The sequence below is a fragment of the Podarcis melisellensis genome (assembly GCF_964234715.1).
Source record: "Podarcis melisellensis genome assembly, chromosome: 16".
Classification (NCBI taxonomy): domain Eukaryota; kingdom Metazoa; phylum Chordata; class Lepidosauria; order Squamata; family Lacertidae; genus Podarcis; species Podarcis melisellensis.
In genome coordinates this window covers 16,835,480-16,853,393 of record NC_138533.1, presented here as the reverse complement: position 1 = coordinate 16,853,393, position 17,914 = coordinate 16,835,480, and the positions used below count along the sequence as shown (strand labels likewise).

Sequence of the window (17,914 nt, the reverse complement as noted above, 5' to 3'; positions counted from 1 at the left end):
GAACCTTTAGTGGCTCATGCCCAGATTACATCGGCTTTTCTTCCCCTGGTACCCCAACACCTCTGTTTTCCTGAAGGCACCATTTTCCTTTGTGTGTGTAGACTATTCTAGCCGGTTAAAAACTTATGGCAGTGGCTTTGGGGGACAGAAAATAAAGAGTGGGGAGGGCAAGGATGAAGCCCTGATTCTGTTCTCTAGCCTGGGTTATTTTAAATCACGGGAAGCTAACCTCTGGGCTCCCATCATTCCTGGCCAGTGGCAGTAGTAGCGGCTGATGGGAGCCGGAGTCCCAACAACACGAGGGCCACAAATTCTCCATTCTTTGTTTGAATTGGCAAGGAAACAAGGCTCATTTAAATGAGGTTTCCCGCTGGTAATACTTCAGGGGGGAAATGATACAAATCCGGGCACTAAAACACCCATTTACAACTGGCTAGAATTTAGCTCTTGCCAACCTGGGTGCCCTCCAGATCTTTTGAAATGTAACTCTTCAGCCTCAGTCATTCAACTATAGTTTATAAAATTATGCACGGCAGGGAAAAAGGCGACACAAAGTTTTTTCTCCCTCTCTTGCATATCGCTAGAACTTTTGGATACCCAATGATGCTGAATGTTGGAAGATTCATGGCAGATGAAAGAACGGACTTCTTCACACGTGCGTAGTTAAGCTGTGGATCTTCCAGCCTTAGGAAGCAGTGATGCCCACCAACCTCCATGGCTTTGAAAGTGGATTAGACAAATTTATGGAGATATTTAGCACTGAGAAGTTTGGAAAAGTGGCTGTTGGTGACCAGCAATCTCTGAAGCTAGGGGACCTTGATGGCTGGCTCCCATTCAGCAACACCTTTTGCAGGGGTTGCATTTAATTAGAAACTAAGCCAAGCCTGCTGGATCAGGCCAGTGGCCCATCTAGTCCAGCATCCTGTTCTCACAATGGCCAACTAGACGCCTGTGGGAAACCCAAGAGCACAAGAGCCTTCTCCCTCCCTGTGATTTTGAGCAACTGGTGTTCAGAAGCATTTCCTTCCTCTGACTGTGGAGACAGAGTAAAGCCATCACGGCTAGCAGCCCTCCATGAATTTGTCCAATATTTAAAAGCCATCCCAGTCGGTGAGAACTACTGCCTCTTGTGGGAGTGAGTTCCATAGTTTAAATATGTGCTGTATGAAATAACTTTTTTTAAAAAAAAATTAAGGCTTTGAAGTGTCTACTTTATGCTTAGCTGTGCATGTGGCAGTACTGCGCGTGAACAGCCATTACATTATTTATTACATTTGTTAGCTACCTTATCCCAAAAACAAACCCCATTCTCCTAGCAACTTAACAAGATAAAATACAAACAGTTCAAATCATTAGCTTTAAATTGGTTTTTGCACATGCAAAAAAAGGAAAGCCCTCTGCCGAAAGCTATGAATTGGCCCCAGGATGCAGGTGTCTGGGCACCTCGATCTTGTGCTTGTTTTCAACACCAAGTTTCTAGCTCTTGAAAAATAATACGAGTAAAGCTGCCTCGGAGGAGTTGCTGAAGAAGATCCCAGCAGTCAGGGTCGAGGTGCCAGTGCCCTTGCCTCTCCCTGTGACTATCAGCAGTACAGAAAATGCAAAATAAAAAGAGATATTCCTGATTTGCATCATGCATGCAAGAGACAAATTTATTTGCTAAAAACTTATTCCTCATCTCTAAGTTGCGATCAAGTGGAAGGATGATGTTCAGCACGAAATAAAGTGATCCGAAAAGTTTGCATCGTGTGTGCAAGTTGTGATACTTGACTCTTAGCAGCAGAGAGATGGAAACTTAAATGCAAAGCACGGTAAGGGGCAGACCCCTATTGGAAGCCAGCTGGGTTCTGAGCCCAATACTGTACCCATTTAAAAATGGATTGTTGGGTGACAGGAAGAAGTGTGGGAATCCAGCAGGGGGAGATTTATTTCAGTCAGAGGTGGGGAAACTTCGATCTCTGAATGCTCCTGGACTGCATCTCTCAACTGATGGGAATTTAAAGTCCAGCAGGATCTGGGGGCTTGCAGATTCCCCACCCCTAATTTAGGGGCAAAGGATTCACTGGAGCTCATCTGAGCAAATGCACCCTCCCAGGTGGAATAAAAGACCAGGCTTATGGGGCGAGGTGTCCTTTCCTGGATCCACTTGAGAGAGCGGGTACATTTCTCTTAGTCGTTCTACTTGTCATCCTCTCTCTAGCAGAATTGCTGGAGTGCCAAATTGGTTGAGGGAGCAAAAATCCACCCAGATAGGTCATTAGAAGGATAAGAGGTTCCGGAGGCTGGTCCAGCAGCACCTGAGCAAATCATGGGGGTGGGGGTCCCTTCTGAGCAGCCACCTGGCCATACAGATCGGCCCGGCGATGGGAGAAGACTGGCATCTCCTGCCGGATGCAATGCAGGTAGGCAAGGTCGATCTCTGCGTAGCACACACCTGGTCCCTCCTGGCACTGGGCGACGACGCTGCCCCATGGATCCACGACCATGGCGTGGCCGTAGGAGGTGCGGCTTGCGTGGTGCTTTCCTGTCTGAGCAGCTGCGACCACATAGCACTGGGTCTCCACAGCACGAGCTCGCAGCAGCACCTGCAGAGGAGGGAGGAGCATAAAAGTGTCAGGGGTGGAGCCTGCAGTGTCTCCGCCCCCTGCAAATTTTAACATGAGAACATAACACCTCCGAACAGTGGAACAGATGACTTCAGAGCATGGTGGTTTCTCCTTCATTGGAGGTTTTTGAACAGAGGTTGGACGGCCATCTGTCAGGGATTCTTGAGCTGTGACTCCTGCATTGGGGGTTGGGCCAGATGACCATTTGGGTTCTTTCCCTTTTTCCCCAATAAATTTTTATTATTTTCTTTACATATTCATTCGTGCAATTCATTAGTCAACATATAAACCTTTTGTTCTGCCGAGCTTGCGATTTCCCTCTCTCCCTTCAGTTGGTATCCCTTATCACATCCTATCGCGTATTTTATCTTTTTACAGTGGTACCTCAGGTTACATACACTTCAGCTTACAGACTCCGCTAACCCAGAAATAGTGCTTCAGGTTAAGAACTTTGCTTCAGGATGAGAACAGAACTCACGCCGTGGCGGCAGCAGGAGGCCCCATTAGCTAAAGTGGTGCTTCAGGTTAAGCACAGTTTCAGGTTAAGAACGAACCTCCGGAATGAATTAAGTACTTAACCCGAGGTACCACTGTACATCTTAATCATCCTATCTACCTTGTAGGAGTTACTTCAATCCTGCTAGAGTCTTTAAGTTTTTACAATTATCCTTTAAATATACCATAAATTTACTCCAATTTTCCTGGAATCTTTGATCGTCCTGATCCCGAATCCTGCCGGTCAGTTTGGCTAACACTCTTTGGCAGCAAATTCCACTGTCGAACAGCTCTTACTGTCAGGAAGCTCTTCCTAATGTTTAGGTGGAATCTTCTTTCTTGTAGTTTGGATCCATTGCTTCGTGTCCGCTTCTCTGGAGCAGCAGAAAACAACCTTTCTCCCTCCTCTACATTACATTCTTTTATATATTTGAACATGGCTATCATATCACCCCTTAACCTCCTCTTCTCCAGGCTAAACATGCCCAGTTCCCTTAGCCGTTCCTCATAAGGCATCGTTTCCAGGCCTTTGACCATTTTGGTTGCCCTCCTCTGGACACGTTCCAGTTTGTCAGTGTCCTTCTTGAACTGTGGTGCCCAGAACTGGACACAGTACTCCAGGTGAGGTCTGACCAGAGCAGAATACAGTGCCACTATTACTTCCCTTGATCTAGATGCTATACTCCTATTGATGCAGCCCAGAATTGCATTGGCTTTTTTAGCTGCCGCGTCACACTGTTGGCTCATGTCAAGTTTGTGGTCAACCAAGACTCCTTGGAAGCATTGCTGCCTCTAGGTCTAGAGACGAACATAGTAATCTTAGCAAGCAGCCATGAATAGCCCTCTGCTCCATGAATTTGTGCAACCCCCTTTATAGCCATCTATGTTGGTGTCCATTGCTGCCTCCCGCAGGAGAGAGTTCAATAGTTTGACCCATGTGCTGTGTGAATAAGGACTTTATTGGTCCTTAACCCTCCTGTGTTCAGCTTCACTGGATGTTCACAAGTTCTAGTGTTATTGGGGGGCAGGGAATCTGTCTACTTTCTCCATGCAAATGTGTAATTTTCATTCCTGTCACCTCTTACCTTTTCTCCAAACCAAAAAGTCCCCAACAGAGTCGCTCCATCCCCCTTGATAATTTGGGTTGCCCTTTTCTGAACGTTCTTCCCAACTCTGCACTGCCCTTTATCAGACGTGGCAACCGGAATGCTACCATGCGGTCATATCACAGATTTGTATAACAGCATTATGGTAGTGATGGTTTTGTTTCCAAATCCTTTTTCTAACTATCCCTAGCATGGAAACTTACATTATCGGAACTCTAGGGCTTTGGGTGCCTCTGAGCCGGTTCAGAGGGTCCCTGCTCTTGTAGAGCAGCTGCCCCACCCAAAAAATAAAATAAAAATGGTACTCTTTGGGAGTTGCAGTTCAAAACATTTGGAGGGTTAACAGGTTGAGAGAGGTTGATTCAGGACAGTGGTTCTCAAAGTGGGCGGTACTGGCCCCAGGAAGGCAGTGGGATTACCTACCAGAGGGGCACTAGGTCAGGAGTCAGGAAGGGTCTAGGGCGGCACTGGGGGTGTAAATGGCTATCAGACTTTGAAAAGCAGGTCTCGCTGCTGGATCAAGTTTGTTAAACTAAATAGTTTCAACTGGATTTTGAATAAATGTGCAATGAATTGTTCATCTTTTGAATCTTATTGTGTTATTACCTACCTTAGTGGGTCGTGCATACCACTATCCTGAATAATGCTTTTTATAGGGTAAAAAGGGGTACTGGGGATGGGTTTATGGAACCAAGGGGGTAGTTGCCAAAAACTGCTTGGGAACCACTGATGTGGGAGAACAGGAGGAGCAGGGAGGGGAAATAGGAAGAAAAGGTTTGAAGATACAGTTTGATGCTCAATACTTTTTTCAGCACTTGGGTCCTTCACTGAGAAATTTCAAAGTTCAATGTTATTTGTTGGGTTATGTTGTCTCCTTCCTTCTACAGTGGTACCTCTGGATGCGAACGGGATCTGTTCCGGAGCCCCGTTCGCATCCTGAAGTGACCGCAACCCACGTGCGCGCGTCTGCTCGTGTTGCGATCCGCCGCTTCTGCGCATGACGTCATTTTTATCGTCTGCAGAAGCGCGAATGGTGAAACCCAGAAGTAACGCGCTCTGTTACTTCCGGGTTGCAGCAGCGCGCAACCCGAAAATACTCATTCCAAAGCTACTTCACCCCAAGGTATGACTGTACTGTCGTTTTTGCTGCCCTAATGCAAGAGAACAAAGGTGTTTCTTCTTAGGACAAGGTTGTCTGAGCATGGGCAAACTGCCCTATGTGACGGCAATGAGCTACTATTTCTAAAAAGTATGTTGGTACATTCATAGCTCGGTACAGGGCATACTTTGCTCCAGGTTCAACCCCCATAACCTCTAATTCAGGCATAGGCAAACTCAGCCCTCCAGATGATCCCTAGCTAACAGGTCCAGAGGTCAGGGATGATGGGAATTGTTGTCCCAAAACATCTGGAGGGCCGAGTTTGCCTATGCCTGCTCTAATTGAAAGGATTCCTGGAAAGAAACCCCCACCCAACCGCTGTAATGTTGGATCCACTTACCTCCCAGTGGGCAGAGCCTGTTGTCACAGTGAAGGCTGATGGGTAGGTGAGAATCTCCGCCCCTTCCCGGGCCAGAGCGATAGACATTTCTGGGAAGCGGAGATCGTAGCAGATGGCTAGACCAACCTGAGAGAGGGAGGACAGAGGGGGAGGCTAGTAAGCACCCAGAGAAAATCCCTGCCTGGACATAAGGGGGGGGGGGAGCCAGGCAAGCTTTCTTGCACAACATCAATCCATGCTCTGGAAAACTCCAGCTTAGACTACTACATGGGGCTGCCCTTGAAGACTGTTCAGATGCTGCAGTTAGTCCAGGACACAGCTGCTGGATTCCTAAGTGGGCCTGAGGATTTCATATCGTGCCTGTGTCCCGAACACTCGCTCCCTGTCTGTTTCTGGGCTCAATTCAGAGTGCTGGTCCTGGCCTCTAAAAGCCACACACACCTTGAGACCAGTGCACCCAAATTATTGTCTGTTTCCTCATCTGCCTGTCTCTATCTTGCAAGATACCACATAAATTCTGCTGCTGGCAGACTAGAGGCTCTGCCTTCCCAATTTTTTGGGGGGGGGGGCCAAGTAGGGAAGAGGCTGGCGCTTCAATGCCTTTGAGAGTCTCTCCATGCTAAGGCAAAGGAGTGGAAGTTGTGGGTGAAGTCCTCTCTCTTTCCCTTTCGCAAAGGCTACTCCAGAATCTGCAACCAATTGACTACCCCCCAGCATCTTTCTTGGGGAGGTCAGCAAGTTTTGGGGTTAAGTTTTCTCTTTGCAGATACAATTCCTGGAGCTCCATTGGCGATGGCAGATACCTGCCCAGGGCCATCTTACCCATAGGCACTAGGGGTGCGGGGCACCAGGGCACTGGGCTCTCAGGGGCGTCAGGCCGAGAGTACGGGCCTGAGATTTGAGTCTGGGGAAGAGCCCGCCCATCAGTCGGAGCGCTGTGGCGGGCTTTTCTGCTGCGGGCGGCTCTGCAGCATGAGTTCGTGGGCGACCGAACCAGCGAGACGCTGAGGCAGCTGGCCAGCTCCGCCCTCCTGCGCACCTGGGACTGGGCAACCTGGGGGGGGGAGTGCCAGGCGGATCTCTGCACCCCGGCGCCGCATATGCTTAAAACGGCCCTGTACCTGTCAGTGGCAGAAAGCACCAGTTTCACCCCACTTATATTCTCCTCATTTATATAGTAACTGTATCTATATTTCTGATTTTCCTGATCTTAGTCTGTAGACCACAATAATGAATCATTCCAAATTTTTATGTTGGGGAAGAGCCTTTGGCAACCTACATAAGTCTGAGCATAAGAAGTGCCTGGGTGCAGGGTCAGACCTATGGGCCACCTAGTTCAGCATCCTGCTCTCACAATGGCCAGCACTGCCTCCTGTGGAAGGGAGTTCCATAGTTTAACTCTGTGCTGCATCATGAAGTACTGTGCCTTCTCTTGTCTGTCCTGCCTGCACCTGCGTATATGAATTTTAGGAATTTTTTTTGCCCTGATTTGCACTACTAGGTTTGCCATTTTAATGTTCCTTTATCCAGTTTGGAGAGATCTTTTTTGAAGCTCCTTACCATCCCTCTTTATTTTAACCACCCAGAACCATCTGGGATCATCAACAAACTTGGCCACCTCGCTGCTCATCCCAAACTCCAGATTAATTACAAACTTTTTTTTTTTATTAAAAAAACCACCACCATGCTTTGCACTGAACTTTGCTCAGCTTATTGGTCTCAAATGATGTAACCAGCAGCTGTCTCTGGAATACAGTATTTTACACGTACCTTTCCGGCCGGGGTCTCCACAGGAGCCACTATCTTAGAGCCTGGGTTGGTGAAGGCGCTTTCCTTCAGGGACACTCGCCCCTCCATCTCTACGTCAAAAAGATGAGTCTTCCGATAGGCAGCCACCAGGGTTCCTGAGGCCAGCCTCCCCAAGGAGAGAAGGATAAGATTAGTAGATTTGGAAGGCGGGGGCCGGTGGTCCTTATAGTTTCATGGCTGCTAAGGCATCAACATAGTGAGCCTAGCCATGGGAGCTGCAGGGAAGGTGAAAGGAAGAGGCAGGCCACAGTGTTTCTATCCCTTTCCTGCTGGCTAGTTTCATGAGGGAGTTCTTCTGACACCAGTGTTGCATGAGACAGCCAGTACAGTCATACCTCGGGTTACAGCTGCTTCAGGTTGCAGACAGCTGAAACCCGGAAGTACTGGAACGGGTTACTTCCGGGTTTTGGCAGCTGTGCATGCGCAGAAGTGCTAAATTGAGCTTTGCGCATGCACAGAAGCGCCAAATCGCAACCCGCGTGTGAGCAGACGCAGGTTGTGAATGCTGTGGGTTGCGAACATGCATCCTGCATGGATCGCGTTCGCAACCCGAGCGTCCACTGTATGATGTAGCAGATAAGAGTGTCAGACTAAGACCTGGGAGAAACTGGGGTTCAAATCCCCACTCAGCGGTGAAGCTCACTGGGTGACCTTGGGCCAGTCACCGTCCCTCAGCCTAAGCTACCTCACAGGATAAAATTGCAGGGAGAACAATTTACGCCACCTTGGAGGAAAAGGTGGGATATAAACGGAATAAATGAAATTGAAAATGAACGTGCCATTTGGTTAGTGAAGAACTGATTGCGAGAAAGAGGGAGGGAAGGAAGGAGTGTTTTAGGGAGATTTGAGCAGTTTGGGGAGAGAAGGCATCCTATACTAAGACAATTTCGTCACCTTTGGGATCCAAGAGGAGGTGGCAGTTGTAGATCCTTCCTGTGCTCTCCCAATCACTGCCTTTTTCATGGAAGCCTCCAAGGGACAACCAGACGCCACATTCCCTGTCAAAAGAAGAGAAATGGGGTTGCAAGTGCCTGGCCATTGCCTCTGCCACACTCTCACAGACAAAGCCCTGCCACATCCACACAGGCCAGCCCCAGCAAATCCTACCTGGCCAGCCCGACGTAACGCTGCAGGTGGTCTCCCTCCAGGGGCTCGGCTAGGCTCAGGGCCTCCTCCACACTGCTGCCAATGAAGTCAAAGGCTTCCGGGAGGAAGACGATGCAGGCCCCCCTCTGGGCAGCCTCCCGGACGAGCTGTGAGCAGGAGGCCCAGTTGTGGGCTTTGTCGGGAGTGGAGGTCATCTGGCAGACGGCGATAAGGGGCTTCAGGGGTCCTGCGCCCCCCGTAGACATGGCTTTGAATCTGGAGTGGCAGGGGAGAGAACAGAACGGACTGTGAAAACCCACACAAGCACCACATTAAGCCAGCCATTCCGTGGTTTGTCTCCCTGCTCAAGAAAAGGAAGAGCAATGTAGAGGCTGTTTGAGCTCATGCACAGGCTGGTTTGACTAAGTATGGTTTGTTTCCTGCAAATATGCTCTGATATTTAAATCCCTGCTCAAGCATGCAGGCTACTTGATCTCCTGGGGCTGTACTATATCAGCCCAAACTACCTCTCAGTAGTGGTGGAGAGACCCTGAGCTCTTAAAATGTACAGATGTCGTTGTCAGTTCTTACATCTTCTCGGAGACCAGTTACCTGTAGCCAGGGGCTCGGCTTTGGATCCTTGCAAATGGCTTCCCACCAGCGAGGCAAAGTGTTTGCAATGGCTTCTGGACCACCGCTCTCAACCTAGACGAGGCAATGGGGGAAAGAACACATCTTCTTTCAAAGCATCTGGGAAATGCAGGCCTCCAGCGCAAAGGGGACCTAGAACAGCCTTCCCTGACCTGATGCCCTCTGGCTACTTTGAACTACAACTCCCACCAGGCACCAGCCACAAAGCAAAACACTGCAGTATTCACCTACTGTAGTTATAAGCGGGTTTGTGTTTCTTGCCTCTGATTATTTTATTTTTAAAAAATGAAAAAAAGTATTTAAAAGCAATTTAGGAGTAAATTAAGAGTAAATGAGTCCAGCCTAACCCTTTCCCTTTGTTCCTTCAGTCATACACAGATTCAGGGGGAAAGATACTGAGTCTCCCTGATCCATTCTTTCACAGGCAGGAAAGCAGTAGAGAAGAGGGTGATTTGGAGCTGAAAAATGAACAGAGAGAGGGCCTCCCCTTGCCTGCTTTTCTCCTATGCAGATAGAGAGTCTGCAGAGGCTACTTCTGGCTAAGGGCAAAAACTGAGAAGAAAGCGACTCAGAGCTCTGAGTGACATCTATTCCTTGCACCAGAAGTATTTAAGAAGCGGGCTCGGTCCCCATCAGTTTAAGAGATGAGAAAGACCCCATTGGTCCAGTTGCCAAGGAAATGGTGCACAGTCAGATAGCTGCACCCTTGTATCCCTCACATCAGGGGAGATGTTGAAGGTCCTGTAGCACACCTTTCAGATCACTTATTGCTACGAGGTGGGTTCAGAAAATGTCTCAGGGTGGTTCTGCTCAGGGGAAAGTTAACCCAAAGCCAACACATAGACATTGCAGCTAAAATTTTTCAAAGTAAGCCAACACATAGACATTGCAGCTAAAATTTGTCACGCCACGCAGAGGAACCCCGAGAAAAGCTTTCCAGTGTTCCATTTCTATGTGTCAGGATCACGGATTCATATCCAGTTGGAAACCCCCTGCAATGCAGGAATCACAACTAAAGAATCCCTGGCGGATGGGTCCAGTTAAAGGGCAAGAGAAGGGCCTGATAAAAAAACTGGAAATTAAAGATAAGAAATAATTCTAAAATAAAAATAAAAAGGATAAGATTTCAAACCCTATCAATACCCTTCACCATACATGGGCAAGGAGTTCCACAGGGCAAAACCAATTACCGTATGTTCTCTCTGGACTTTCTTTCTTCTTCCCACCTCCCTCCATAAATCAGGTTTACATGATATTATTTTTATTATACTATATTATCATGCCTCCTGCATCGTTTTGCTCAGTTCTGCCTTTAAATTCCCCTCCCCTTATCTCACTCTTCCAATTCCCAGCTAATATTTTGAAGCTCAAAAAGTAACAGACAACTTTCTCTTTTCCCCATTACAGTCATTAACAAACTCCCCCTCCAAAAGATTCACCCGCAGTGATTACATGGAGCAAAAGGGGAAAAAGACAGCAGCTGCCGTTGCTCCCCTAAAAGCCAGGGGGGAAAGTCCAGTCCGGAAGTAGACCTGTCCCCAAACAAATATGGCGCTTGTGCCTAGTGGACCCATACTAAAAATGGTGGGCAAAAAATCTCTACTTGGACTTAATATAGATTGACAAGTGAGGCCAGTTTCAGGTGTCTGTACCATTTTTATTTTTTTAAGTGAAGGTTCATCACAGAGATCAGTGGAGAAATCCAGGATTTTTAACATAGCAGTGATTGGGGAGCACATCAGCTAAACTTTTTGAAAATAATAAGTCTAAAAAGCAACAAGGAAGGCAGGAGCTCATCCCTCTTCTACCTCAGTTCTTATTCTGATTAGAAAACCTTTAAAGTTTTTAGAAATCTAAAAGTGTGAAGTGTCTGCATGTGAGGTTCTGCATGCAACTGAGCTCTGAATTTGGGCTGGGAGAGGATATGAGAGTGAGACTCAATTTAAGTATTTTGTTTTAAATAAAATTTATATACCTCAAAGCAGTTTAGAAAAAGAATACTGTAAAACAGTTTTAAACAACTATGTAAAACATTTTAAAAAGCAATGATAAATTAAAAACCGCAGTCCATCTCCCAAATATGGGTCTCATTTACGTACATATGTGTTCTGGCATCGGCAGGGATCTCTCCCCCACTCAGAAAAACGCTTTAAAATATATACAGTATTTTTATTACAACCCCCCACACTAAATAAGATGCAGAGTCAGAAAATGCTTGAGCGCCTCACTGTTGGCTTATTGCCTTCTGCTTACGGTTTGTTGAACGCGTTTGCTGTAACTAGCGCAGTTATATTTAAAATCCTGAATTTCTCCATTGATTTCTATCAACGACTGGCAATTCTGACCCCGCTAGAAATTTCCAAAGAAAACCCGGAAATGTTGCAGCCTGAGAAGTCCAGGTGCATTTCTACACTTTTTTATCTCTTCCTGACTCCAACGAATAAAAATCATGCCTTTAAAAAGGGCGGCGCGAGGAACTTGTAGCAGCCCGGAACAAAGATGGTGCTGATTTGATAAAGCCGCGCCCTCAAGCAAAATGGCGCTTTTGGGATTACATAAGAAAGGACTCCACTGCCACCACTACCTATAAAGTTCATATGTTTTCGGTAATTTAATGAATGACCATTTCTTTATCTGTGTCTTTATTCCGCGTCGTCCTCTCAACCTTCGGGCTCCTCACTTCTACTGGGTTTCACGTATGCCCTTAACAAATATGGCGGCAGGAGATGGACGCCCCAAAGTGCGTCGACGGAAGCAGAAACGCGGAATCTTCCGGTCACGAGGGAAGGCAGTGACCTCTCTCGCCCCGGAAGTTGTGGCGTTGTTAGGGTGGCCTTATGTCTCTCGAGGGCCTGGCCTGGTGAAGGAAGATGGCGGAGAGCGGCAAGACGAAAAGTGGCCCGGCGGCTCCTCCCAGCGGCGTTGGCGCAGCGTCCTCGGCTGGGGGCGCCGGCAAGGCCATGACGGCGGAGCAGGTACCGGGGAGGGGCGAGGAAAGGGAGGGCCTTTGGGCATGTGCAGAGTTCCCCTTCCCGTGGAGAGATGCGTCAAGTCACGACGTCCAACAGCCCGAACTCGTAGCCCGCTTTGGCCTCCGCGTGTTTCGCGGGAGGGTTTCTGAGCGTGTGCAGAGCGAAGGGTGCCATTATTAGGGGGGGTGCCGCTCCTGTTGACGTTGGAGTAGTCGAGAAAAGACACTCGGAATCTCTTTAACGTTTCCTCATCATTGTTGCAATTTTTTACCCACCTTTCATCCCAAGGCCCTAGGACGGATTGCAACAATTAAAACAATTTTAATATTAAACTACATATTAAAAGACAGGTTAAAACAACATAAATATGACTCCGAATAGGAAGGAAAAGCTTCACCTACTTAGGCATTCAGGTTACCTGTAAATTTAAACGCATTATAGCAAAGTATGGAAATCAATAAATATGGTTATATGATGCTGGAAGAAAATGAAATTTTCTATCATGGACTGACTGGCAGAAACTAAAATTATACTTATTCCACCAGCCCATAAGTCCAAATGGCAAAGAAAACAACATAGTCATATTTCAATCAGACTAACCATGCATTAAAAAAAATTGCTGTTTGTTCACAGAACTGTTGGAGGATGGGGATTCCAAAATCTAAACTGCTAATAAAACACATGTCAACTTAGCACATGACAGACATAATATTTGGCAATAAGGAAATTCAGTGGAGCAGGTTAAAGAACCTAGAAATAAATGGTGTCCCATTTAGAAGTAATTAGAAGTAATATATTTTTTTAAAAATCTGCTCTTTACATTTGCTTACAAACCCATTCACATTCACAACTTTCAAGTTTTTGGTCCCAGGCCTCTCACCCATTATTCCATTACAGTTCCACCTGGTTTTCAAAAATAAATATAGAGCCGATAATACAGTTAGATACATGGAAAAAAACCACAATTGTATTGTTTGAAATAATTTTTACAAAGATGGACAACTGCTTACCATTAATGAGATGCAAATTCAAGTCGGAAATGTTCAAATATGTCCTTTTTAACTATGTATGTATGTATGTATGTATGTATGTATGTATGTATGTATTATACTGCCCTTCATCCAAGGATCACAGGCTGGTTTACAATATAAAAGCATAAGAAATGCATAACATAGTAACAAACAAAAACAATACCATCCACAATCTTCCCTTTCCAGTTTAAAAGGCCATAGAAACCAAACATTTCTCCCATGTGTTAGAGAGGATGTCCCATTAGAGGGACATATCAACATGTGGTGAGGGTGTCCAAAAATTGAAAAGTTATGGAAAAATTATTTACAGAAATATATTTTGTCACAAGGCAGACAACCCCCATGACCCCAGGACTTGAATAATCACAATATGTTGCAAATTAGAAACAAAGATCTCATAATACATCTATTAGCCACTGCAAGAACAGCCATTGCTAGGGCATGGAAATCATTACAGTTATTAACTATGGACCAGTGGTATTATGCAATTTGTCAAATGACATTATTTGAAAAAGTGACACAAAAATTAAAATTAGCAAGAAGCCAAAAGAAGCATGACAATTTGTATGCAGTGTACACAAATACTGGGCCATATGGCAGAACAGTACCAATATAATTTTGGTATATATATTTTGACACAATTTTGTTACTATATTCAGAAATGTTTATCTGTTTTATCTTCATTTTTAATTTTATGTAATTATTGCATGCCATATTCTCTAATATAAATGTATATCTCAATGCAACCATGTTAAACAGTTTAAAGATGAAAATAAATAAAAACTATGTTGCAAAACAAACAAACCCACCCTTAGGTATGGCATACACATTTTCTTTTCTCAGTTGGTCTAACCCTAGGGCTGTGGGATGGAATGATTTGAAAGTCCAGAGATCCATGAGCAAAATACTCCACCTTAGCAGTGATTCAGGAGGGTTTAGGTAGGAATGGTTGTGATGTATACTGCAGCCTCAATTGGCAATTCAAGTAAAACATGGCAGATTTCTAAGCCCAATGAACCTTATAATCTAAAGTATGAGAGTGGGGAAAGTAAAAGCAGCAAGGGGCAATGTGAATAGTCCCTGTGTCCATGCTAACTTGGTTGTGGCTGGTGCAAGCCCTTGCCTGCTGTGACTGACCTTTCTCCCCTTCTAGGTGGTAGCTGGATTTAACCGTCTGCGTCAGGAGCAGCGAGGTCTAGCCTCAAAGGCAGCTGAGCTGGAGATGGAGCTGAATGAGCACAAGTAAGCAGTGGATTTGAACATAGTTCCCCCTGCTAATTTTGGATATTGCTGCTTGGTGGTTTTGCAGTTTTCTCTGTTCTTGCAAGCAGCCTTGCAAATGGAATTGAGAAAGAACATCAGATGAGTCTGGCTCATGGGTAGGCAAACTAAGGCCCCAGGGCCGGATCCAGCCCAGTCCCCTTCTAAATCTGGCCTGCGCACAGTCCAGGAATCAGCGTGTTTTTACATGAGTGGAATGCATGCTTTTATTTAAAATGCATCTCTGGGTTATTTGTGGGGCATAGGAATTTGTTCATTTTTTCTCTCTCTTCAAAATATAGCCCGGCCCCCCACAAAGTCTGAGAGACAGTGGACCGGCCCCCTGCTGAAAAAGTTTGCTGACCTGGTCTGACTGGTGGATCAGGCTAAGGGGGGGGAAGGGGTTTAGTCCAGCATTCTGTTCTCACAATGACCAACCAGATGTCTCTGGGAAGCTAGTAAGCAGGAACAAGATGCAACAGTCCTTTTCCTACTTGTGCAAACTGCATCTAATGGCAAACATAGCCGTCATTGCTAGTAGCCGTTGATACCCTTCACAACTTCCCCAGAACCACCCAGTGAACTTTGCCTTGTTTCTTCCATCATTGAACAAAAGTGCTCCCAATTTGGAGTTTTGACTGCTAGATTTGGAAATAATAAAATAGCACAGCAATGTGTCATGTCTTTCCCTGCCGTCTTGAGGCTCCAGGTCACAAGTATACTTCCTGGCCATGTGGCTTTCTAGATCCTTTGATACTGTCCTTATCATAAGCTGGTGTACAATGCTCAGATATTCTGCCTTCCTTCCACTCTGCAGGCTGGTAATTGAAACACTCCGAGAAGTGGACCCTACTAGGAAATGTTACCGGATGGTGGGAGGTGTGTTGGTAGAACGCACTGTGAAAGAAGTTCTCCCAGCCTTGGAAAATAACAAAGAGCAGGTAATGCCTCTACAGACAGTGGGCAGACTCCCTGCTTCTCCTTGGAACAGGGAATGCCATTAGCCTCAGCAATGCTTGCCTTTAGTTATCATGGCTAAAACTAGGGAGACCTAGGTTTGAATTCCTGTTCAGCCATGAAACTCAGTGGGGGTAAGTCACCTTGGGTTGGTCACCTTCTCTAAGCCTAATTACCTCACAGGGTTGTTGTGAGGCAAAAGGAGGGAGCTAAGTATGCCAACTGAATTAACTGATAAAAAGGTGCCTATATATATAAGGAAAGCTAATAATATATAACTGACAGTCATTTCAGGCATCTGATGGCTGGAAAGAAAAGTAAGACCCAGCATTTTTGCAGTTTACAGGAACTTCTCTAGCTGCTTGCCTGCTGCAGATTTTTACTCACCAAAGGCCATTGTGTGAGTGGAAGTTAATGAACTTCACATAAAACATACTGGTCTATCAGCACTAGGTCACAATAGAGCTTGAGACTCTTAATCTCAGGGTCATGAGTTCAAACCCCACGTTGGGCAAAATATTCCTGCATTGCAGGGGGTTGGACTAGATGACCCTTGTGGTTCCTTCCCACTCTACAATTCTATGACTTTATGACTTGTTTTTAAAAAATATATATGCTGTTTTCAATTCTTTTGCCACCATTTGTCATTCTTGGCCACTGCTGAAGAATGAGTGAAAAGTAATCAAATGTCCAGGTGTTTTTGTGTGTGTAGAGATTCTTCATTATGCAACTTGTTTATATTTCTTTCCCGCTCCCACTGCTACCCAAATTCTCAGAGAATATGAAAACAACTCAGTCATGACTTGGGCCCAGGCTACCTGAAAGATCATTTCTCCCTAAGATCCTTGGGTGAGCCCCTTCTCTCAGTTCCATCAAGGTTGCCACCCTGCTGCCCTCCAGATATTTTGCAGTACAGCTCCCATCAACCCCTGCATCTTAACACAATGCTGGCTGGGGCTTATGGGAGTTGTAGAACTACGTATGGAAGAGCTGTTCTAGATAGTGATGTGTTAAATGATGGTGCTGGAAAACAGCAGAAGGTTCCCAGACTGTGGTCTGTGGCCCACCAGTGGCCCCAAAACTTCATTCAGATGGCCCACGGTGCACCTGTAAAAATACAAATGAAAACCATACAGCATCTAGCACAGTAAATTATAATTGCTACAACAGGCGGAAAAAATCATTTAAGTAATCCACCAAGATCCTCAAGCAATTTTCAAGTGGTCCGTGGGGGGAAAAGTGGGGAAACGACTGGCTCCTAGTTACCTTAGCCTTTGACACTTAAGATGTGTATTTTCACACCAGGCCCTGCTGCCTCTTCCTGGGCTACACACACCCCTGCTCCATGCCCTCCTCCAGTGCTCTTGCCTGGCTGGAATGTGTCCTTGCTAATGCCTCTTTTCTGCCTGGAGGGAGGATGAAGAGAGATGTGTATGGAGTGGGTGTCAAAAGTCTCTTGTGTTTTCCGCCTACTGTATAAAGAGAAGAGTCTTATCCATTGTGCTGCCCACTTTTCACTCTGGCTTCACCTACTCCTGGCAGGTGGCTCCTGGAAGGTTGCCCACAACAGAATTCTCAAAGAGATTTTTGAAATGTCAAGACGGTTTATAAATGCCTTTAAAATGGATAAATAAATACAGACTGATCTTGGGAGGATGTCGAGGAGCTCAGAGCTCTCATTTGCCGCTCCCCAGATAAAATGTTCCATTTTTCCCGTCCTGACTCTCCTTCCCTGTTTGCAGATCAACAAGATCATCGAGACCTTGACCCAGCAGCTGCAGACGAAAGGGCGGGAGCTGAACGAGTTCCGGGAAAAACACAACATCCGCCTGATGGGCGAGGACGACCAGAAGGCTCCCTCCAAGGACAGCGCTGAGGGGTCAGGCGGCAAGGCCAGCTCCACAGGGGTCCTCGTTTCCTAGTGGGCGCAGCAGCCGTCTCCCAAAGGACTTTTTTACCGCCTCTCGCTCTACAGTTGTGGCTCTTGACCTCAAAAGGCTTAACTTTATTATTATTTTGGTGTCAACTCTGACAATATTTTTTTGTTAAATAAAACTTTTTGTTGTGTCACATACTTTTGGGACCAGTGCGAACGTTGGCAGCTGTGCTGAATCACCACCCATCCCATTACAAGATGATGCCCATCACCCAAGGATGGAGAACTTGCTGACTTTCTTGTGTTGTTGGACACCCAACTCCCACCATCCTTGATCATTGGTCTTGCTGGCTGGGGCTGATGGGAGATGGAGTCCAACAACATCTGGAGGGCCACAGGTTCCCTCATTTCCAATGGAGGCAGCCTTAGCTTTAGTCACTGGCATCCCTAGTTAAAGGAGGTTACACAGCAGGGCTGGGAATGTTATCTCGAGAGAGGTCTCTGTGCAAGACTTCACAAGGCTAGGGAAGGCACAAAGGCCTGTGGCAGCACACACATTTTGGTGT

At 46.2% G+C, this 17,914-nt stretch overlaps 2 protein-coding genes across 7 annotated transcripts in view; one reads left to right on the top strand and one right to left on the bottom strand.

The window, feature by feature from the left end:
- The window catches only part of LOC309359448 (death effector domain-containing protein), a 32,051-nt gene extending 14,505 nt beyond the window's left edge, over positions 1-17,546 (top strand). The window contains exons 1-4 of one of the 2 annotated variants that reach the window (XM_081893113.1): positions 12,059-12,227; positions 14,409-14,497; positions 15,333-15,456; positions 17,215-17,546. In XM_081893113.1, the coding sequence (XP_081749239.1) occupies positions 12,123-12,227; positions 14,409-14,497; positions 15,333-15,456; positions 17,215-17,394 (498 nt within the window). In that variant the 5' untranslated portion in view covers positions 12,059-12,122 and the 3' untranslated portion in view covers positions 17,395-17,546. Of the gene's footprint in view, positions 1-12,058; positions 12,228-14,408; positions 14,498-15,332; positions 15,457-17,214 lie in introns of those variants that run through there. The other variant, XM_081893114.1, reaches the window with a different exon arrangement.
- Positions 1,991-11,650, bottom strand: NIT1 (nitrilase 1). 5 transcript variants are annotated; one of them, XM_081893059.1, is made up of 7 exons: positions 11,506-11,650; positions 9,214-9,306; positions 8,623-8,877; positions 8,410-8,513; positions 7,477-7,610; positions 5,707-5,832; positions 1,991-2,585 (listed from the first exon to the last, which is right to left on the bottom strand). In XM_081893059.1, the coding sequence occupies exons 1-7, from the start codon at positions 11,565-11,567 to the stop codon at positions 2,307-2,309; spliced, it is 1,053 nt and encodes a 350-aa protein (XP_081749185.1). In that variant the 5' UTR covers positions 11,568-11,650; the 3' UTR covers positions 1,991-2,306. The 5 variants fall into 5 exon arrangements, with proteins under 5 accessions (XP_081749185.1, XP_081749188.1, XP_081749184.1 ...); XM_081893062.1 differs by having other exon boundaries at positions 11,481-11,593; XM_081893058.1 differs by lacking the exon at positions 11,506-11,650 and adding an exon at positions 10,705-11,264.
- Positions 17,547-17,914: the final 368 nt, after the last annotated feature.